This window comes from Coenobita brevimanus, chromosome 101 (assembly GCF_032717465.1).
Source record: "Coenobita brevimanus isolate Jiangsu-jjx chromosome 101, ASM3271746v2, whole genome shotgun sequence".
NCBI classification, from domain to species: Eukaryota; Metazoa; Arthropoda; class Malacostraca; order Decapoda; family Coenobitidae; genus Coenobita; species Coenobita brevimanus.
The window spans coordinates 11617768-11641435 of record NC_137054.1 but is presented as its reverse complement, the minus strand read 5'-3'; the positions used below and the strand labels follow the sequence as shown (position 1 = coordinate 11641435).

At 40.4% G+C, this 23668-nt stretch overlaps 1 protein-coding gene across 1 annotated transcript in view; it reads left to right on the top strand.

Moving 5' to 3' along the window:
* The first annotated feature begins 2753 nt into the window (after positions 1-2753).
* Positions 2754-23668, top strand: part of LOC145415131 (E3 SUMO-protein ligase NSE2-like) — a 39625-nt gene continuing 18710 nt past the window's right edge. Inside the window, exon 1 of the mRNA XM_080284551.1 lies at positions 2754-2949. Within this exon, the coding sequence (XP_080140677.1) occupies positions 2850-2949 (100 nt within the window). The 5' untranslated portion in view covers positions 2754-2849. The remainder of the gene's footprint in view (positions 2950-23668) is intronic.

The following is a 23668-nucleotide window of genomic DNA, read 5'->3' as shown; positions in this document are numbered from 1 at the left end:
TTTGTTGACTACTTCCTGGCCTTCATGGATGATGAAATCGTGCAGCATGTCAGCGATGAGACCAATAGGTATGCAGCTCAGTGTGCAGCAGAAGGGCTGGGACCTATTGGCTCACCAAAGCAAGTGTCGTGGTTGCCTGTCGGAATCAGGGAGCTGTATGTTTTTTTTGCACTAATGTTTCTGATGCCCCATATAAAGAGACATGAGTTGGAGGAGTACTGGCTCGTGGATGACATTACTACTATCCCAATATTCGGGAAGTATATGTCACGGGATCGGTTCTGACAGCTGCTTGGATACCTGCACTTTGCTGACAATGCAAACCCGTCCCAAACTGACCCTTTGTGGAAAGTGAGGGATTTTCTCAACAGGATTAGGGATCGATTTATGTGATTTTTCCGGCCTATGCAGAAAGTCGTCATAGACGAATCCCTGGTATTGTTCAGAGGACATCTCAAATTCATGCAGTACATCCCCAGCAAACGCCACCGCTTTGGGATAAAGTTCTTTGTGCTGTGTGACTGTGAGACGGGGTATATCCTGGATTTTGTCATCTACTCGGCTAGTACAATGGACGTGAACAGGAAAGACCCCCTTGGCTTCTCTGGCTCCGTTGTAAAAGTGCTGATGGAGAGGTATTTTGGTGGTAATCATGTGCTGTACACAGACAATTACTACACAGCACCGAAACACTCCAAATACCTTGCTGAACACGGCATTGGCACTGTTGGCACTGTACGGAGCTATAGGAAAGAGTGGCCAAGTTTCCCTGAAGCATCATCATCATCCAAGGGAGATGTTCACCTGAAGAAGTCAGACAAGCTTCTGGCGATCAGGTGGCATGACAAGAAGGTCGTGAATATGATCAGCACCATCCACAAGGGGGAATTGCAGAGAACTGGGAAGGTCAGCTACAGGACGGGAGAGCCAATCATGAAGCCTGATGCCGTCATTGATTACAATGTCAATATGAGACTTGTTGATAAGTCTGATATGATGATTGGCGAAATCGACTGTCTCAGGAGAAACACCCGATGGTACAGGAAGGTTTGCCTGCACATGCTCGATATGTGCATGCTCAACGCCTTCATTCTCTACAAGACACAAGTCGGGGGCATAAGGCAACCATCACTGAGACAGTTTTCCAAGACTGTCGTGCAGCAGCTACTTGCACGATTTGGTCAGGTGACGGCATTGATCCCGAGGCGACACTCTGACTCACAACCTGACCGTCTTGAGTGCCGCAATTACATGAGCCGGCACCAGCTTGTGAAATTGCCTCTTACAGCAGGCAGCAGGTTGTCACAGGGCCGCTGCAGAGTATGTCATAACACCACACGGAGGCCTAGGACGAGAAAAATGAGCACACACCAGTGCCTGGAATGCCAAGTCGCTCTATGTGTAACACCGTGCTTTGCCGAGTACCACTCTCTGAGTAAATACTGAAAGTGACAGTGATATATAGTGATGCGACAGTGATGTGCTTTGCCAATAATTGTATAATGAATAATGTAGTAATAAGGGATATTTTGCCTAGAAAAAAATGTAAATATTGGCCAGTATAATAAGTGATATTGTAATAAGAGAATCTGCGGCACTTGTGTAATTCTGTGATGCGACAGTGACGCAATATAGTAATACGTGCATTGTAAATATAATGTATATTGCCCAGATTATATGTAAAATAATATTAGAAGTTAGAAATAATGAAAAGAGCGCATGAAACGTCAGTGAGCGGGTGCCGCCGTAGTGAAGTGAGGCGCAACCGCAGTGAAGAGCGGGCGCAGCCGCAGGGAAGTGCCTTTTACCTACCTCAGTGAACACAGAGTGGGTGTTTATCGTATGTACAGTGTTCATATATGTTTATATTACTATTATGAGAGAGTGGTTGGCATTTGGTACTGGTGTGTGGGGCGTAAAATAGTTATTTCACACCCCTCACTTCTAACGGCTCTCCCCGTCCTGTGAAAGCCAACAAAGTCATGAAACCTACATCAATGGAAAGCTGAAGGTTAGTACTTTCTAATGGTACCTTATTTTTTTTCTCTAGCTTTATTCTGTGCAGAGCTATTAAGGTTTAAAGGTTTGTTTACATTTGCCTGAAACCCCCGCGGGAGAGGACAGTCAGACCAAAACAATACCCGCGGTTAAAGGGTTAATACAGCACAGCCTCATATAGGTTAGGTTGGATTGGTTTGGTTAGGGTAGGTTAAAAATAAAATAGTGAGGTTTAGGGCTAAACGATAATTTTACCAATACTTCTTTATCTGAACATACTATGAGCTACTTTTGGATATATTAGGTTAACTAGTGACAGAATTTTTCTACGGTGCCCATCGTAAGTTAGCCTAACTTAGGTGATATTGGAGACTTAAGGATGCGCTAAAATAATTTGAAACTTACGAGTAACATTCAACAACACCAGCTTTCTTTGTCGGTTCGTAATAGCAAAATTATTCATTTCTGTGAATATGATGTTTAACTTACCATCAGTACAGAATGTCCCACCTATATTTCTAACAGCTGAGCACAGAACACCCAGCTGACTGTGACGTCGTATTGTTTGTTGTCATGACGTCACATTCAATTCAACATCTATCGTTTGCCTACTTTTGTAAATATTCCAGACAAGTTATATTTATAATCCTACGTCACAACTGAAAACATTCCACAGATGTTATTGTTTCTGACTTGGTAGTAAATTACACTTGCTTTTGAAACTTAGGCATCCCATGCAGCGGCGGAAAGTGATTCGTGTTGACGCGAACGAAATCTTCCCAATCAATCTTTCCATGAGATACTGACACTGCTAACGTTTCAGTTACTAGTGGAAATCTTAGCATAAGAAGATGTCAGACAACATTGAAAATTTATTCTATCAAGAACTTGAGTGTATTCGTGAGCAAGTTAAAAGCTGTGCATTAACAATCATGGAACATAATTTAGACGGTATGCTAAAGCAACATTACCGCAAGTTTCTTTGCTTCTGTGCGGTGATACCTTTTGAGTTGGTTCTTGTCACTTCCAGACGATTTTATTCTGCAGAGGAGAATGCATTTACTGTGGGTTGAGTCCCCAGCCCTTTAACTACAGTGTTGTCATTTTCTTTATTTGGTTTATCAGGCTCCACTCCACCAACATGTGGTGCTTTGCAGAGCCGCCAATATTTTACAAGAATTAACGTGTATTGAAACATTTATTGCATTGTAAACTTAATGAAAGACTAGGTAATGAAACATTGGTAAAACTTAATATTAAAGAAACACTAGGTAATAATAAAACTTAATAGTAAAACTTAAAAGTAATAAAAACGTACCATAATTCCGATTCAATAGTGCCCACTTTCAATAATACGATACATTTGACATAAAACTATTAATAATCACCTCGACACTTCATGGTAAATAACACAGTCATACTAACTTATAACAACACAGTAATGTCTCCTGTCAATTTAATACTGTTCACTTTACAAAATTTCATAATACATAATAATCTCTAATACACTTGTCCTCTATATCATAGCAGTCACTAAACAAGAATGTTTTTAGTCTCCTTTTAAACAGATCCACATTATTACTGCTCTTAACAGCACTTGGTAGTCTATTATATAGTATTGGGGCACAATTTTTAAAGGCTCTAAAACCAATGTCTGTGTTACACCTTGGTTCTAATAGTCTGTAGCTATCAGAAGCATGCCTTACTACAATATCTGTCTGCAATTCAAATGGTTGTAATAATTTCTTTAAGTATTCTGGTTTCCCAGTCTTCATTGCCACATATGTCATAACAAATTTTATATATGATTCTAGCCTTAACTAGAAACCAGTGTAGTTCAGTGAGAACTGGTGTAATCCTCTCATATACTGGCAAATTCATTATTAATCTAGCTGCTTTGTTCATAATAATTTGCATTTTCTTCAGTTGATATTTAGGCAAATTGTAGTACAGAGAGCCTGTGGAGTCACATGGAGAGACAGGCTGACGAATGAGGATATAAAGGAGCGTTGTGGTGTGGAGGTTGTTTGGCCATGTGGAGAGGATGGAGGGTGAAAGACTGATGAAGAGAGTGTATGTGAGTGAGGTGGAGGGAGGAAGAGGGAGGGGGAGGCCGAGGATGAGATGGAGAGATGGGGTGGAGAGGTATATGAGAGAGGGGGGTGTGAGTTGGGAGCAGGGCAGTGAAATGGCGGGGGACAGGGCGACTTGGAGGCGATTTGTTTGTGGCCACCCCAAACGGGATTGAGGCGTCTGGCAATAGATAGATAGAGATAGAATTACAATAATCTGTTAATGACATAGTTTTGTATAAACATCTTAACAGAATGTATATCCAAATATTTCCTTATAAAGGCAATATTTCGTAAGTTAAGTTGTGCCACTTTTACCATCCATCCATCCATCCATCCATCCATTGCTAGACGCCATGTATCCCAGACGGGGTGGCCAAGGGCACTTTTACACTTCCATTTATTTGTTCATTGAAATTAAACAACGTTGGGTCTGGTTAGTACTTGGATGGGTGACCGCCTGGGAACACCAGATGCTGTTGGCATAATGTTCTCCCTACGTGTCAAGTGGGGTTGGTGGAGGATTAGTGCCCCTCCCTGTAAAACAATTAACTCTAAGCCCTTGGCCACCCTGTTTGGGATACATGGCGTCTGGCAATGAATGAATGAAATGAAAAATTCATGTTTATCAATAATCACACCTAAGTCCTTCACCTTCTCAGATATACTGACAGTATTTCCATTAATACTAAAATCCTTCAAACCATTCAACCCTCTCAAGACACCCCTTTTACCAATAATCAAACATTGTTTTATTTTCATTCAGTTTTAGTTGTTTAATACCCATCCATTTCTTGATATCTCCCATAATCCTAGTCAGCAGAGTTTCAGTGTCCAATACATTATTAATACAGTAGACAAATAAAACTGAGTATCATCAGCAAGTTGTGGAAGCAATGAAGAAAGTTAAATTAGGGAAAGCCCCAGGAATTGATAGAATGTGTGGTGAAATGCTGAAGTATGGGGGAGAAGATAGGTGTAGAATGGATGTGAAAAATGTGCAGATTGGCCTGGGAGGAAGGTAGAGTCCTGTAGGATTGGAAGTCAGCTATAATTATTACCTTGTACAAAGGAAAAGGGGAAAAAGAAGTGTGTGGTAATCATAGGGGCATCTGTCTTCTTAGTATAATAGGAAAAGTGTATGGTAGGATACTTATTGACAGAGTTAGAGAAAGAACAGAGAAATTAGTTGGAGAAGAACAGGGAGGCTTTAGGAAGGGGAGAGGTTGTGTAGATCAGATATTCATTCTTAGATCTTTAGTGGAAAAGTTTCTAGAGAAGGAAAAGAAGTTGTCTGCAGCTTTCATGGATTTGAAGAAAGCATATGACAGAGTGGATAGACAAGGATTGTGGAAAGTATTAAGAATATATGGAGTAAATGGGAAGTTGTTAAATGCTGTGAAGAGTATGTATGATGGTGCTAAGGCTGCAGTGTGTGTGGATGGTGAACTGAGTGAATTTTTCTCTTTGAAGGTTGGGTTGAAACAGGGATGTGTCATGTCTCCATGGTTGTTCAATCTGTATATGGATGGGGGTAATAAAAGAAGTGCAAGGTAGGGTAGTGGATGTTGGAGTGGCCCTGGTGAGAGAGGGTAGTGTTTGGAAACTCTCTGTACTGTTGTTTGCAGATGATACTGTGTTGTTGAGTGAAGACAAAGGAGGGCTGCAAGGCTTGGTGGATGAGTTTGGGAGAGTGTGTAAGAAACGGAATCTAGAGGTGAATGTAGGGAAGAGTAAAGTGATGGTCTCTGGGAGAGGTGAAGTCAGTGAATGTACAGCGAGATTGGATGGTGAGGAATTGGAAAATGTGAGTACGTTTAAGTACTTGGGTAGTGTGATGAATAAGGATGGAGGTTTGGAGGGTGAATTGCTTGAAAGGGTACATTAGGGAAGAGAGGTTGCTGGTTCCTTGAAAGTAGTGATAAGAAGCATGGAAGTGAAAAAGTTACTACATGACAGTACAGTATTGTGATACCAACTCTAACGTATGTTAGTGAAACTTGGACGTTGCTGGAAGGACACAAGTCAAGAGTGAGAGCAGTGGAAATGAGTTATTTAAGAGGAGCCTGTGGAGTCACATGGAGAGACAGGCTGACAAATGAGGATACAGTATAAAGGAGTGTTGTGGTGTGGATGTGGATGTGATAGGAAGCGTTAGGAGGAATACACTGAGGTGGTTTGGCCATGTAGAGAGGATGGAGGGTGAAAGACTGATGAAGAGAGTGTATGTAAGTGAGGTGGAGGGGGGGACGAGGGAGGGGGAGGCCGAGGATGAGGTGGAGGAATGGGGTGGAGAAGTATATGAGAGAGGGGGGTGTGAGTTGGGAGCAGGGCAGTGAAATGGCGGGGGACAGAGCGACGTGGAGGCGATTTGTTTGTGGCCACCCCAAACGGGATTGAGGCGTCTGGCAATAGATAGACAGATAGATCATCAGCAAAAAGGTTAAAAGCCACTCCATGTTCCCTCAGCAAGAATGAAAGTTCAGTAGTGTAAATTCAGAACAGTACAGGTCCCAGTACACTGCCTTGGGGAACACCTCTTCTAAGTATACCATGTTCTGAAAAAGAGTTTCCCCACCTGTACACAGTAACTTCTGTTATCTAAACTTTCCAAGTAACTGAGTGCCCTTTGTGTCACTCCTATAGCCCTCAAACCTTCCAACAATAGCTCATGTAGTACTGTGTCAAAAACAGCATTTAAATTTAATAATATTAAGACGCCACATTTTCCCTCATCCATCCATCGTAGTAAATCATTAGTGATTCTACACAATAATGATTCTGTTGAGTACAGTTGCCTATAAGCAGACTGATTATCAGGTAATACATTAATGTTCACCGGATGTTCCATCAGTTGATCAAGTATAACATTCTCAATAATTTTGGACAAGTATGACAGATTTGAAACTGGTCTATAGGAGCTCAAACTCTGATGATCTTTATTGCCCTTTAAAGTAGGCTTGACAATTGCCAGCTTTTCACGTTGTAGAAACACACATTCAGTAATACTTAAATTCACAATTTTCATGATCAGCTGCACAAGTCTAGGGAAGCTTTCCTCATTAGCTATATCTGACATTGGGATTGGATCAGTAGAATAGTATGTCAGTTTAACTCTTTTCATCAAGGTCTCTAATTTCACAAAACTAACTTCCTTAAAGCAACACAAACAAATGTACGGGATGTGTGGCAGGTGCACTTGGCGAGCCATACGTCTTACACCTTGGAAATTATTGACAATATTTAAAATTTTCTCATCAAAATATTTCATAAATTTATTTGCTAAGTCTGCATGAGGGAAATTGTCAGGAAGCTTCTTCGTTCCTACATGCCCCATCAAGTTGGCGATAAGACAATACAGTCTCTTCACATCTGACCCTGCTACAGCAGCTTTCTGTCTAAAATACATACATTTTCTTCTTATTATTCATCTATTTCCTTGCATTAATGTACCCTCTCTTGGATTGCTCGTTTCTTAAAGTACGCCACAGTTTTTCCTTATGCCTTCTAATTCTAATAGCATTTGCAACCTCAGAGTTAAACCACAAAGTGTTGTCCTTCTCAATAACCTCTTTCTCTAACACTGGAAACATGCTGTCATACTCACTTTGTAGTGACCTTGTTACAATAAGTTCATACAACTCAGACATTCACCCTTTTGTATTACAATACCATTTGTATGTGTACAATAATTATGAATATCCACTAACATTCTATCAAGTATTCTATAAAGCAATACTGTAGAGTCAACATTTCTTTTACTTCTGAAAGTTATAGTTTTCTTGATCTTTTTCCCTTACAAACATCAATACTGTAAGTAACCAGTTTGTGATAAGGAGAAATAGAAAAGTCAGGTTCCACTGCAAGATGTCAAATTTTTCCTAATTCACCATCACAAAAGACTAACTCCAGCATATGGCCAGAACGAGAAGTTACATGATTGACTTTGTGAATTACTGAGAGTCCATCATGTCAATAAATTCTTTGCAATAATGATCATTGTTATCATCAGTCCATTAAAATCTCCACAAATAAAGATCCACCTATGTAAGTGATCTATTTCCTCAAAATATGTTATAATTTCATCAATAAAAGATATTCGATTCATCTCTGGAGGTCTATAAACAACTATAAATGTTAGCTTTTGATTATTGTTTATTATAAAACTCACCATTATATGTTCAAATGTGTTAAATTTTGGAGAGACCAGCAACTGTATGTATTTACCTAATTGTGATATACAGGAAATGAGCTACGCTCTTGGGGTCCTGTCTCTGTTTCTCAATAAGTCAAATTTAGTTTTAAACTCGTTTAAATTTTTAGACTAGACGATCTCTTTGTCCAGACTATTCCACAGGTCTATACATCTATAAGGAAAACTATATTTCTTGATATCCTTCAAGCAGCTTGGTTTCTTGAGTTTCATTCCGTGTCCTCTTGTTACTCTCTTATCCCATACAAATAGATCTTCTTTGTCAATTTTATCTACTCCCACCATGGTCCTGAACACTGCAATCATGTCTCCTCTCTTTCTCCTTTCTTCTAAGGAAGGCAAATCCAGCTTTTCCAACCTCTCTCTATACGACATCTGCCAGACTGGGGACCATTATGGTTGCTGTTCTTTGTATTCTGTTAATCTTGTTTATATCTTTCTTTTTGTGTGAGGACCACAGTACTGCTGCATATTCTAACCTGGGGCAAATCATGGCCACTATCAATTTTTTCATCATCTCCTCATCCATATAATGAAAAGCTACTCTTATATTAGTCAGGAGTTTATACGTCCCTCCAACTGCCCTGTTAATGTGTTTTTCAGGAGACAAACTATCCTGGATCAACACTCCCAAGTCTTTCTCTTCTGTCACTTTGTGATTTGTTCATTACCCATCAAATAATTCAATGATGGCCTCTTGGTACTTTTACCCATTTCCAATATTTTGCATTTCTTTGCATTAAATTTCATTTCCCACATCCATCTCCAATCGTATATCCTATCCAGATCTTCTTGCAGCATTTTACAATCCTTCTCAACCTCTACCCTCCTCATGATCTTTGCATCATCAGCAAATAGACTTGCATAACTGTTCACTCCATCTACCATATCATTCATTCATTCATTGCCAGACGCCATGTATCTCAAACAGGGTGGCCAACGGCTTAGAGTTAATTGTTTTACAGGGAGGGGCACTAATCCTCCACCAACCCCACTTGACACATAGGGATGCCAACAGCAACTGGTGTTCCCAGGCGGTCACCCATCATTTACATAAATCAGGAACATTACTGGCGCCAACACTGAGCCCTGTGGGACTCCACTTGTTACTTCCCACCATCCAGACATCCTATCCTTTATTATTGTCCTCATTTGTCTGTCTCTGAAAAAGTCTCTCATCCATTCCAGGAGGTTCCCTTTCAGTCCTCCTGTATGCTCTAGTTTCCACATTAGTCTCTTATGGGGTACCTTGTCGAAGGCCTTCTCCAAATCTAAATACACACAATCAACCCAACCATCTCTCTCCTGTAACATGTCAATCGCTCTTGAGTAAAAACTCAACAAGTTGGACACACATGACCTTCCACTTCTAAATCCAAACTGACATTCAGCCAAAATATTCATCTCTTCCAGATATTTTATCCATCTATCTTTCAGAATTCTTTTGCACAATTTTGCAAGCATGCTGGTTAGAGACACTGGTCTATAATTCAGGGGTTCTTCCTTGTTTCCACCCTTATAAATTGTTACCACATTTGCCCTCTTCCATTCTTGAGGCACTTTCCCCTCTTCCAGAGAATACACTATTAGACTGTGAATCTCATCCGCCAGTTGTTTTTTGCACTCCTTCAGTACCCAATTAGAGATTCCATCTGGTCCTGGGGCTTTCCTTCCATCTTGAGTTGCCAGTAATTTATACATTTCCTGTACTTCCACTTTTATATCTTTTATCACTACATTTCTAGTCACTCCCTCCCCTTCCACAAACTCACTTTCATTAGTGAAAACTGACCGGAAACATTTGTTTATTATTTCTGCTTGCATTACCTCATCTTTATAGACCTCTCATTCTACTTTCAGTTTGGTGATTCCTTCCTTTTGTTTCAGTTTGCCATTGACAAATCTATAACATAGTTTGGGTTCATCCTTACATTTGTCCATTATACCTTTTTCAAAATTCCTTTCTTCCTCTCTATGTATTCTTGTGTAATCATTTCTAGTTCTTTTATATTCTTCCTTTGTTCTGTTGTTACCTCTCTTTCTCCCTCTGTTCCGCGCCTTATCTCTCTCTTTTTTTGCTATCATACACCTTCTATTAAACTACTCCTTTCTTCTGTTTTCTTTCCCCCTTACTCTTGGTACAAATTTTTCCACTCCTGAATTATAGAAGCCTAGAAAAATATCCCACTTCTTCTGTATCTCTCTTGTTTCTCTGAATTTTCTCCAATCTGCATTTTCGAAAAATTTTCTCAGTCCTGTAAAGCTTGCTTTCCCAAAGTTGTATCTTCCCTGCCTATAAAGCTCGTCTCTTGGCTCCATGTTCCCTGTTATCAACTGGAACTCAAAGACCACATGATCACTTTTTCCACTAGGACACAGATATTTCAAGGATTCTACTACATCGGGTTCTTTAGTAAACAGTACTGGTAAGTCTAGTCTTGCTGGTGTGTCCTCACCTCGGAAACGTGTCTCTCCCTTGACCCATTGCGTCATCACATTGTTCATTGTTATATTTAATAATGTACAGTGGGGCACCAATTTTCGCGCCTAATTGGGTCCAAAAATAATGCGCGAAAGTGGAATTAGCGAAAGTTGGGGCATTGTCTTTATGGCAAAAAGGCTAATTGGTTCCCGGTTATCCTAAAGTAACATCAGATTTTCATTTTCACTTGCAATACAGTACATCAAATCACTATTGTACATTGCATTGTGAGATACAAACAATAAAAACTGTACAGTACACATTATATGAGGAGAAACATACCACAGAGACCAGGTTGAGGTGTTTAATGGATGTTGGGGGTAAGTATCCGAGGCGCGTGGCGGGCTTATTTAGCCACGCCAGACGTATTGGCGCCACCTCTTGCTGCCTTGCTATCACCATGCTGTTTCCTCATGCTACGCACTGTCGATTCTGGGATGTTAAATATACGGCAGATTTCTCTGTTTTTTGCGCCCTTGTCCATGTGCTCAACTATCTTCCTTTTCATTTCATTATTATACTGCCGTTTCTTCACTCCAACACGATACTCTCTTTTAGCCTTGGCCTTTCCTCCCAACTTTGAATGTCCCGGCCACTTTTTATCACCACCACTGCCTCCCGGCCCTCCCCCCACACCAACAGGCCCTTTCCCCACACTACCAGGTATAGTAGAGGCCAATGAACCATGAGAATCCAACACAATGGAGCTAGCACGCTCGTACACAATGGCGGGAATGGGTGGACAGAGTGTTGACATGACGTCATTCAAGATGGCGGTGGTTTGCGGGCGGGCGGTGCAGGAAATTCAAAGTTCAAAATATTGTCCCAAACCCAAAATTTGTGCGCGAAAATCGATTTTTTTCAAGCGAAAGTGGAAGTTAGGGAATATTTGGTGCATGCCGCGAAAGTGGATTCCGCGAATCCTGCTGTTGCGAAAGTTGGTGCACTGCTGTAGTGCCCCATGGTGGTAGGTGGTGGCGACCATCATCCACCCACTTGATGTAGTGCTGCCTACTTCTTCCTTAGCCTTTATCATTCTTTTTCTGTGCCTGCCCTCCTCTCTTCCTATATCTCCCATCTTTCCTGTCACTTCTTATTGCTCTTCTTTCCTTTACAGGCGGCTTTACATTGAGTGACAAGCCAGTTGGTTTCCTGTAAGCCAAGAAACCATTTACAACGCTGGGTGGTAACCATATAACCAACCATACGTGCTCCCTACATGTCAACAAGTGGGTTGGTGGAGGGTTAGTGCCCCTCCCCATAAAACCAATAACTCAGAGACAAATGGCCACCCCTTATGGGATTGTGGCGTCTGGCAATAGATAGATAGATAGTGCCCCATGAATCTTTGCTGCCTCCTGAGTCCCATTCCTCCCAGTTCACCTCTTTACAATTGAAGTCACCCTTTAAAATTATATTGTTACTTTTCTCAGTCATTTTCTGTAAATAGCTGGCCATGTCTGACAACATTTCCTGGTATTCATCATCACTCCATGCTCTTGTCTTAGGGGGAACATATACTACTGCCATATCTCTCTTGCTATTCTCTCCAGTTCCTAATTTCATATTTATCACTTCAGCCCTGCCTTCTCCCAGTTCCACGGTATCTACATTTATGTTGTTCTTCACTGCTATCATCACTCCTCCTCCCGTTTTTTCTCTTCTGTTTCTTCTCCACAGTTTGTATTTACCATCTCCCATATGAACATCAATATCTTCTCTTAATTTGGTCTCTACAAAGCACATAACATCAAGTTCATGTACCCTCAAAAAATTGTTGATTTCTAGCCTTGCTGATATTAAACAATCAGCATTAGTATATCCCACCTTCCAGTTCTTTTTGATGTATTTTATACCTTCTTTTCTCCTTTTCTCTGCACTTCCTTAATTTCTGATCCATGACTTTCCAATAAAACACTGTCTTCTCTTCCTCCATTCTCTTCGTTTTTTGCCTTTGCTTCCTGTACTGACTCCTTTATCTTAGTTCTTTCTTCCTTATTTGCATCTCTCCTTATCCAAACATTTTTTAACCCTTCCTTGTCTGATAATTTACATGTTTTACTGATAATTTCATTAACTGTTGCTTGGGACTTAAACTTTACTTTCAATGGCCTTGCCGCTCCTTCCTCGTACTTTCCTAACCTAAACACCTCTTCAATCTCTTCTTGAACTTCGTGGTTTTCCTCCATGACTAGTGATATTATTTCTTTAACCTTCCTCAGTTCCTCTCTTTCTCTTTCTAATCTTATTGTCATATGTTTTTCTTTAACTCCTGAAATTATTACACATTTTTTCTTATCTGCTACATGTCTAACTAAACATTCTCAATTTCTCAGTACCCTAACCACTTCCCTCTCCACTTTTTCCTTGCTTTGTTGTTCTATAATCTCTTTCAAATTTACATTTCCTTCTTCCTGAATTTTCTTCCACCTCTTATATTGCTCCTTGATTTCTTTAATGTGCTCGTCCTGTATTCTTGATTTGGATTCATACTCATCTGGTTTGTTTTTCATCCTGTCCCTTCTTCTAACCTCTTTTTCTCCCTCTTAAGCTGATATATTTCATTAGAGGCAGATTCTTTGCTAACTTTTAATTCAGCAACTTCTCTTTCTTGTTCGTCACTGCGTGTACTATTTTTTCCAGTTTATTCCATAAGTTTTTGGTCTCATTTTCCTGCTCTATGGTCCGTTCCTGTAACTCTAATTACTGCCCATACCTTTTTTATCTCCTGGACATTCCTCTTTGCTGTTTTCTCTACACCTGCTATTCTTGTTTGGTTCAAGTTAATACTTCCATTTCCCACATCCTCTTCACAGAAGCCCTCGAACTCTCTCTCGCCACTTGTAATCATTGCACCATCCCTTTCCGCCATGATTCAACCACATGTGAGAATATTTCTGTGATATAAATATCCCTACTCCTCCTCTTCTGCTGACCCTAGGAATAGGCCTATGCATGAAAATGTGAGTAGTAGGAGTCATTTCATGGATTTTTGCATGATCAAATTCATTGAGCCACCTTTCCGCTTCAGCAAAGACATCAGAAGCCTTCTCAGTACGGTATTTGGCTACTGTATTTCAATAGTTTTATTACCAACAGACTGTATATTTATAAATCCACATTGAATATGATTGGTAGTTCTAGTATCCATGGTCAGTCATATCTCTAATTTTATTAAGTTCCAGCCCAAGTAATTTACAACCTGTACTATTCACTAAATGATTTGTTTCGGTTCGTAAGTGCCTGACACAGTTAATACATATAACACAGTCAGTGGTACAGTCTTTGGTTTGCTGATCCCCAGCACATTTAGTACAGCTAGCGGCATCACCATTCTGTTTAAATTTACAATCTTTCTCAGTATACCCATATCTTTGACAGTGGTAGCAGTTAAAAACATGATATCTGTCTCTAACCCTATACATACCTAGCACATTTCAAGTAAACAACATCCCCATGATTATGTATCATCTTTCTTATTTCTGGTGAGCATTTCAGTATGTAGTGCACCGTGTCTCCAACTGCTGGTTTATTAAATACTTGCTTAATTTTGTCATGCACATCTTCAACATTCTGTAAGTACCCATTCTTTGCGATCAGATAATCAGTGATGTCATCCTTATTCTCCTCCGTGGAGACATTGCATATCATGATTTTTGTAGAGAACCTCTTTGTGAATTTCATTTCCATGTTTTCCATTCCACTACTGATCCTCCTTGCTGATTTTTTTTTTTTTTTTTAAATACCAACTTTCAAGATTGTAAATGTAGGAAACTTTAATGGAATGGTATGTCAGTCAGTTTGAAAGCAGTATATATATAGAGAGAGAGAAAGAGACTATATATACTGCATATATATATATATATATATATATATATATATATATATATATTATCTATCTATCTATCTATTGCCAGATGCCATAATCCCATAAGGGGTGGTCATTTGACTTTGAGTTATTTGTTTTACAGGGAGGGGCACTAACCCTCCACCAACCCACTTGTAGACACGTAGGGAGCACGTATGGTTTGGTTATATGGTTACCACCCAGCGTTGTAAATAGTTTCTTGGCTTACATGAAACCATTTGGCTTGTCATTTGAAGTAAAGCCACCTGTAAGGGAAAGAAAAGCAATAAGAAGTGACAGGAAAGATGGGAGAAATAGGAAGAGAGGAGGGCAGGCACAGAAGAAGAATGGTAAAGGCTAAGGGAGAAGTAGGCAGCACTACATCAAGTGAGTGGATGATGGTCGCCACCACCTACCACAATATATATATATATATATATATATATAATCTAGATGGATAGATAGATAGATGTGTGTGTGTGTGTGTGTGTGTGTGTGTGTGTGTGTGTCTGTGTAATTCACCGGGTCGGTCAGGATCACTTGATGGTCGTGTGTGTGTGTGTGTGTTATTTATTTGTGAGCTAGTTTTAGGCTGCAGGAGAGCTCAGTTGCATATATATTATAATTTTTTCATTAATACAGTAAACTCAATTATCCATTGTATTTCAGCCAAGTCCTGTACTGAATAACGTGAAATGCTGGATATTGCATATCCAGCTCAACATTTGGCTTTGAGCCAGATATTGTGATTCTGTTGTCTTGATCTTCTATCATAAAAACTTTTACCATAAGTAAAAATTGAAAACTAAGCCTATAAAAACAGTAGCTACAGTAATGATACGGTACAGTAATACAGTACGGTACTGTGTATAGTGTACTGTTGTATTTACTCAGCAAGTGTTGGCATCAGTGGGGAGAAACAGTACTTGAGGTTTGCACTCGTAAGCAGTACAGTACACAATACTGCAAAGTGGTAGTTTAACCCCTTAACCGCGGGGCGTCACTTTCGTGACGCTTGGGAGCAAGGGATCATACCGCGGGGCGTCGCTTTTGTGATTCTGTGTTATTTTGAATTCACCCGGGCTTCCAAGTGGGGGCTTGTATCATCTATCAGTACTGCCAATGTCCAACACTAGTCAGCACTCCTAATCTCATCTGTACTCCCATCCATTGTTGACAATTTAGCCATTTCTCCCCGTTCTTGACTCCCCTCCCTACCCCCCCTCCATTACCCTATCCTCTCGCCTGCCCGGCCGTGCTACACTAAGTAAATCTTCCCTGGAATTTTTCACTGATTTCATCCATTGAAATAAGCCCTATGTCCTATTTTTATACCAAATAATATATACAAGAAAGAAATAAGGTAAGTGAGAGTGCCATACACCTGGAATTGGCTATTATCACCTGACAACACCTCACGTGCACTCGTTCGCTAATTTTCGCTGTTTTTTCCCCTTGAAATATGCCGTATAATCTATTTTTGTAATAAATATACATGTAAGGAGGGAAGGGAGAAGCCTAAGTGATATTTACATTCACCTGGAACTACCTAATTTATAATGTATTGTCTAGATTTCCTGCTAATCATTTCAGTGCTAGACAAAGCTGTTTCAAGAGCTAACATTGGTAGCTCTGAATATCCCCTAAGTAGGCCTCTAATCTATTTTCGTAATAAATATACATGTAAGGAGGGAAGGGAGAAGCCTAAGTGATATTTACATTCACCTGGAACTACCTAATTTATAATGTATTGTCTAGATTTCCTGCCAGTCATTTCAGTGCTAGATATAGCTGTTTCAAGAGCTAACATTGGTAGCTCTGAATAACCCCTAAGCAGGCCTCCACCCCGGCCCTCCGTTATCAGTTTACTCTCATCTTCCGAAGTGAGGGTACGTATGTTTCTTCTTGCTGACTTCAAGGCCTTTTTTCACCCCCATGCAAAGGGCCCTGTGACCTTTACCCCCTACTAAACCTCGTGTGGAAAGAGGTAAAGGGCTGACAATTGATAAAAGAGTGACTACGATCTTTCTATTGAGTAAAACAGTGCAAGTGGAATTGTAAATAATGTGTAAATAATTTGTAAACAGCAAGTGAAAGTAATGAATGTAAATATACGTGAACAATGGAAAATAGTTTTATAAGTTACTTCAAGTGACAGTGCATAACACAGTGTAAATAAAATAGAAATGTAAATAATGTAAATAAAATAGAGAACGTAAATAGAAATGTAAATGAGTAGTATTATAAGAATACGAGTACTGTATATACCCTAGGAGTAATGAAAGTGAAAGTTTCACTCTAGCATGTCTGAATGCTATGAGTTATGAGAGTGAAGATGAAAGTGACATTCACTCTCCATGCCATTATACAGGACGAGAAAGTGAATGCTACGTATTTTACTGAAAGAAATTGAATCCCTACAGTGACAATAAACTAATACTACTGAAGGAAACTTATGGATAAAGACTGTAGATATATATAAGTGTTATATAGTAATAGAAATATAAAGTGTGAGGGGTTTTATGAATAATAAATGACAGAGTACCAAGAGCGAACTAGTGACAGTGCGACGATCAGACGCGCTTGTAATTTCCATTGCTTTCACATTGTTTTTTTTTTTTTTTTGAGTATGGATCCCAAACTACTTGAAAATTGTAGAATAGTGTTTATAGTGTTTGTATCTGGCTGTGGTAATCATATTACGGGTTGTCGGGAAGTGTAAAGTGGAGACTTCGTTACCCTGCTTCAGAGGTCTCCACAAGTCCTACGGTAACCGACGAAGGCTCAACAATCATTCCAGGAGAAAGCTGAAGGTATGTGCCATAAGCATATGTAATTTTATTATTCTAGGACTAATAACTGATTTTTGGCAAATATTTTTTGAGAGTCTGTCGGAGCCCGAATAACCCCGCGGGACACGCAAGTCATTGGTAAACAAGCCCGCGGTGTAGGGGTTAACAATCACAGTAGAGCTCTAGGACATGAGCACTGACGGAGAATTAGCTTTGCAATACAAGACAGTAAAGTAACTCGAATATTGGACACCACAGAGTTAGTCAAAGCACAAAGGTTTTGCGACCGCACGGTCAGAAGAGGAGAGTGCACAGACACATCTTGACTCTGTGACATCCATGGGCAAGATTGAGAGCATTGCAGTATTCTTGGCATGCAGGAAGAGCCATAACCATGACGGATTCTGATTGATTGGCGTGTTGTGCGAGTTTTCGTTGGCTTCTGAGTTATGGGATTTCCCTTGGCACTGGTTCGTTACCACTTACGAACCAGTTAAGATGCCTCAGCTCCGGATGTTGCACTCGACTGCCGGTTACATCCCGTTTCAGCACCAGGTGTTGCATAATTCAGCCAGATATTGCTTTAATAGAGCCAAGGTAGCTGCACCAGATATTGCATTGGGCCAGATATTGCACCAACGGATAATTGAGAACTGTACCTTATCACACACGGTAGTTGTGGACCTTCCGTATTTCCTGTTCAAATGGATCTTTCACAGGTTGAATTAGATAGGGTAGATTAGAAATTTTGGTCTGATAAGAATTAGGGGATTCCAGCATTAGGTTTAGTGACAGTCTTTGGTGATTAAAATCACAGGGGGTCTGGGAGGTGAAGCCCACCAGTTATGTTATGTTAGATTTGCTGGATTGTTAGTAAACAAGCTGATACAGGCATCCAAGCAGCTTCCGTAAATACCCCAAAATAGGTAACATTTGTGTGTTTTATATAAATTTTGTAGTTGAAAATTAATAAGGAGCTGTCCATGTTGCATACTGTACTGTAGTTACTTTCCTTCAAAATGTAAAAATACAGGTAGAAAGCCACTTTATTTTTCTCTTGGATGTTCATCTTGTCTTTTTGGCACTGTTGCACAATACATAAATCACATTAAAAGAATATCAGCATCTGCTGGAAGAAAAGAAAAGGAAATGGTAAGGAAGGGTCGGTCTTTTCACCAAGACCCACCCAGCTGGATCTGTGTTTTCACTGATAGCCACACAACAGAGTGGGTCTTTTCACTGAGGGCCACAAGAGCCACTTAACGTAACTTAACCTAACCTTGCTTTTCCAGTGGCCCTCAGTGTCTCTCAGTGGCCCTCAGTGAAAAGACTCACCGGGTAGAATTGCTGTGCCCATGTGGTGGATTTTTTTTTTTTTTTTTATAGTGAATTATAACCTCCTGTAAATTGTAATAGGGATAGATCTAAAAAGATGCAGAAATTCATATAGTAATTTTGAAGATGTTGTGGTAATTATACAACTTCATCAACTTTACATGCAAGGCATGGCAAATGGGCACCCACCATGTCAGGTTTCCAAAATGATTGGGCTCATTGGTCAGTGTGTCACCAGTTGTTTCATCCCCTCTAACCTTACCTAATTAACTTAACCTAACCTAGCCCAGCTTAACCAAAATAAACTAAATGGAACATAACTGAGTGACAAATGGATTTTGGATCTATATCAGTCTGCCCTTTCATGCAGGACACCACCACCAGTGTCAAGAAATATAATTTCAGTGTCCTAGTATCATATATGTTATTTCTGTGGCATTTGGGTTTCATAAATGAAGTACACAATTATGAAACTTCATTGCTGTCACAAGATTTTCGCCATTTTCTGATGGAAGCTTTCCTATATATTTTTTTTCTTTGTGTGGTTGTATGATAGTGGATGAAAGATTGTTTAAAGTATTTTCAGTAATTTTTACTTGAGTAATGTAGTCATTTTAAGGAAACTTAGTCAGTAGTTACCAGTGTTCTTGTGCCAGTCATTACTTGAAGTATTTTTGTGGTTAAAGTGGAGGACTTTTTTTTTTTCTTTCTTTCTTTTTTTCATTGAAAACACTTGTTCTTGATTCTCGTCTTTATTTTATTGTTGTTTTCTTCATATGTGATATAATTTCATGGTCTTTACGGTGACTTTTGTACAGTATGAAATCCTAGAAATTTGGGATATGCAGTGAGTAGACTTAATCCTTCAAAGAATTTTTTTTTAGCAATGCAGTATACTTTTGACACATGTTCATCATGTTCATGACCAGACAAGCTTGGGGACCATAACAGCATCAGTACAGTAACCATTAATTTCCTGAACATTTCCTATGATTTTTTTTTTTTTATTTTTTTTTATTACAACATTTATCAAGGTTAAAGATAATAGTGTATAGTCATTTGCCATAGCATCTACATTCTCCTGTACAGAGTATTTCATTGTCTGTAAGTTAGCTTAAGTCAGAGTGAGAAAGAAGGGGGAGGGGGAAATCTTCATTTCTCTGTAACAGTAAACTCTCAATTATCTGTCGTCGCAATATCCGGCGCTGCGGGCTCGACCCTATTAAAGCAATATCTGGCGAAGTTATGCAACATCCAGCTCCGAAACTGTATGTAAGCAGTGGTTCAATGCAATATCCGGTGTTGAGGTGTACCATACCACCTGGCTTATAAACGGTACCAATAGCCTACTGGCACTGTATTGCTGTACTGTATCATCATTTTATTGTAATTTATGCTTGATTTTCATCTTTTGCTAATGGGAAGGTTTTTAGGATAGAGGTTCAAGACAGATAGCACTGTATTCAGCTCAACACCGAATATTGAGCCGATGAGGAGTACTATGCAATATCCAGCATTTTGTTTTAACCGGAGTAGGGCTTGGGTGAATTACTCTGGATAATTGGGAGTTTACTGTACCGTACGTTAATACAGCTGTTGACCTGGAGTGAAGAAACACTGTTATTTCAAGCTTAGTGTCAAGATATGCTAACTTATCACTATGATTGCTATTTTCAGTGTACTGTACAGCAACTGCATGGCTTTATTATTTTACTGAACTTAAGAATGATATTCACCTTTATCATTCTTTCTCTGTGTCTGTCCTCCTCTCTTCCTATTTCTCCCATCATCCCTTTTTCTTACTGTTCATTCCTTTTCAGGTGGCTTTACATTAAGTGACAAGCCTAATGGTTTCCTGTAAGCCAGGAAACCATTTACAATGCCAGTTGGTAACCATACAACCAATCCATATGTGTTCCCTACTTGTCAGCAAGTGGGTTGGCAGAAGGTTAACATCCCTCCCCGTAAAGCAGCTAACTCAAAGACAAATGGCCACCGCTCATGGGTTTATGGCATCTGGTAGTAGACAGATAGATAGAAGAATGATGCGAACTGAAGAGGCTAGAAGCAACTTCTGATAATCTCTTCACTTTGTTAATATCGTACCTTTTTTTTTTATTTTATTTTGGCAACCACTGGCTCATTACAGTATATTGTATTTATGTACCAGTACCTGTTTGTTTTTTACTAATAGGGTTAAGATACTGTGACACTGATAGGGGGAAGTCGTTGAGGCATTCAGTAGGAGGTGGGTGGATGTGGCATGTTTGCAGGAAGTCTGGTACAGGGGTGGATCAGCCAGAAAGATTGTTGGGAAGGACTGTTGCTATAAGTTGTTTTGGCAGGGGGGGACAGACGGATATGGAGGTGTTGGTGTGATGGTTGTGGAGAAATGGGTGGAATATGTTATGAATGTTTTGAGAGTAAGCGATAGGATATTGGTAGTGAAAATTCTGTTGGGAAGAAAGATAGCTGCGATTATATTGGCATATGCTCCACAGGCAGGATTGGATGAATCAGAGAAAGATACATTTTGGGATGATTTAATACGTGTAGTGCGTGGTATGCGGGATGATGAGATAGTGATTTTGGGAGGGGACTTAAATGGTCATGTTGGTGAAGCAGCACAAGGTTATGAAGGAGTGCACGGGAGATGTGCGTATGGTCTAAGGAATGCAGAAGGGGAGAGGATACTCAAGTTTGGGGAGGCAACGGACATGATTGTGTGCAACACATATTTTAGGAAGAGAGACAGTAGGTTAATTACGTATGAGTCTGGGGGAAATAGCAGTCAGATAGATTATTTTCTGGTTAGGAGGGCCGATAGGAGGTTAGTGAGGGATGTTAAAGTTATAGGAAGTGAGGAGTGTGTGCAGCAGCACAAACTATTGATTTGTGATATGGTGCTTAAAGAACAAGTGATGAAAAAGAGGACTTATGTACTTAGGAGGTAAATATGGAAGCTGAAAAACCAAGTAGTAAGGGATGCCTTCTATAGCGAGTTGAGGAGAGTGGTGGCTGAACAGGGAGCTGTAGACAGGGGTGTAAATGAACAGTACAGAGCCCTCAAGAACAATTTCTTGAGAGTTACTGATGTAACATGCACCTGGACAAGAGGACCACCAAGACATAAAGTAACTTGGTGGTGGGATGAGGGTGTAGAAGCTGCAGTTAAGGAGAAAAGAAGGCTTTTCCAGGATTGGAAGAGGGGTGGTAGCAAAGAGGAATATTTGGCTGCCAAGCGTAGGGCTAGAAGAGAGGTATACAGGGCAAAGTCTGAGTCACAGAGACAATTACTTGATAACCTAAATCATGGGGAAAGGAAAAATATATTTAGGGTGGCAGGTCAGGTGAACAGGGATAATCGGGATATTATAGGTGAGCAGTGTGTGAAGAATGATGAAGGAAGGGTAGTGGTGAACAGTGAGGATATTGAGATGCATGGAGAGAGCATTATAACCGGTTGTTGAATGAGGAGTTTGACTGGGACAGGGAAGGTTTGGAGCCAGCAGATCCAGTGTCTCGCCCTTGGCCTTTGATTGATACTGCTACTGTGAGTGAGGCAATAGGCAGGATGAGGGTGGGGAAGGAAGCAGGTGTGTCTGGGTTGACTGCCGAAATGTTGAAGGCCTCAGGCGATATAGGGGTGAGTTTAGTCACTGACCTGATAAATAGGATTATTTATGAGTGTGTTGTCCCAGATGATTGGCTGAAGAGTGTAATTGTAAATGTGTATAAAGGGAAGGGTGATGCCCTGGAAAGAGGAAATTATAGAGGTATAAAGCTTTTAGATCAGATAATGAAGGTAATGGAGAGAGTTTTAGAAGGTATGATTAGAGAAAGAGTGAATATTGATGAGATGCAGTTTGGGTTTATGCCAGGTAGGGGGACCACTGATGCCATATTCATTGTTCGACAGCTTTAGGAAAAATATATTGGTAGGAGAAGGGATCTTTATTTTGTTTTTGTTGATTTGGAAAAGGCCCTTGACAGAGTCCCTAGAGAGGTGGTGAAGTGGGCAATGAGAAAGCTTGGCTTGGAGGAGTGGCTGGTTAGGGTGGTTATGGCCATGTATGTGGGTGCTCACACCCAGGTGAGAGTGAATGGAGATTTTGAGTGATGAGTTTTCCGTGAATGTTGGTGTGCATCAGGGGTCGGTCTTGAGTCCCATGTTGTTTATCATGGTACTTGAAGCCCTTTCACGTGACTTTAGAAACGGACTCCCGTGGGAGTTGTTGTATGCTGATGATTTGGTGTTGATTGCAGAGAACGAAAGGGAGGCGGAGGAAAGGTTTAAGAAGTGGAGAGATGGTATGGGGCAAAAGGGTTTAAGGGTAAATGCAGATAAAACCAAAGTGATGATATCTAGGGTTGGTGGCGGTACTGTCAAAGACGAGGAAGAGTGGCCATGCGCAGTTTGCCATAAGGGCGTGGGAAGTAATTCCATCTTGTGCGGTGTGTGTGATAAATGGGTGCATAAGAGATGTAGTGGTATCAGAGGTAGACTGCGAGATAATGCTGATTTTATGTGTACGGCGTGCCGGGGTGAGCAGGTGGCGATTGTCAGACGTGAAAGGATTGAACTTGCTGGTGAATCTCTTGAGTGTGTGGAAGAGTTTTGTTACTTGGGAGACATGTTGTATGCTGGAGGTGGGGCTGGAGCTAGCTCTGTGTCTAGGGTGAGAAGTGATTGGAAGAGGTTCAGGGAGCTCTTGCCTCTCCTGACATTGAGAGGGCTCTCCCTACGTGCTAAGGGGTCTTTGTATGCAGCATGTGTTAGGAGTGTAATGCTGTATGGTAGTGAGACCTGGGCAGTGAAGGAGGAAGATATTCACTGGCTCAGACATACAGAAATGACAATGATTAGGTGGATGTGCAGTGCGTCCCTGCGTCCAAGGCCTGGAGGGGCTGGATTTACAATGGAAGAGT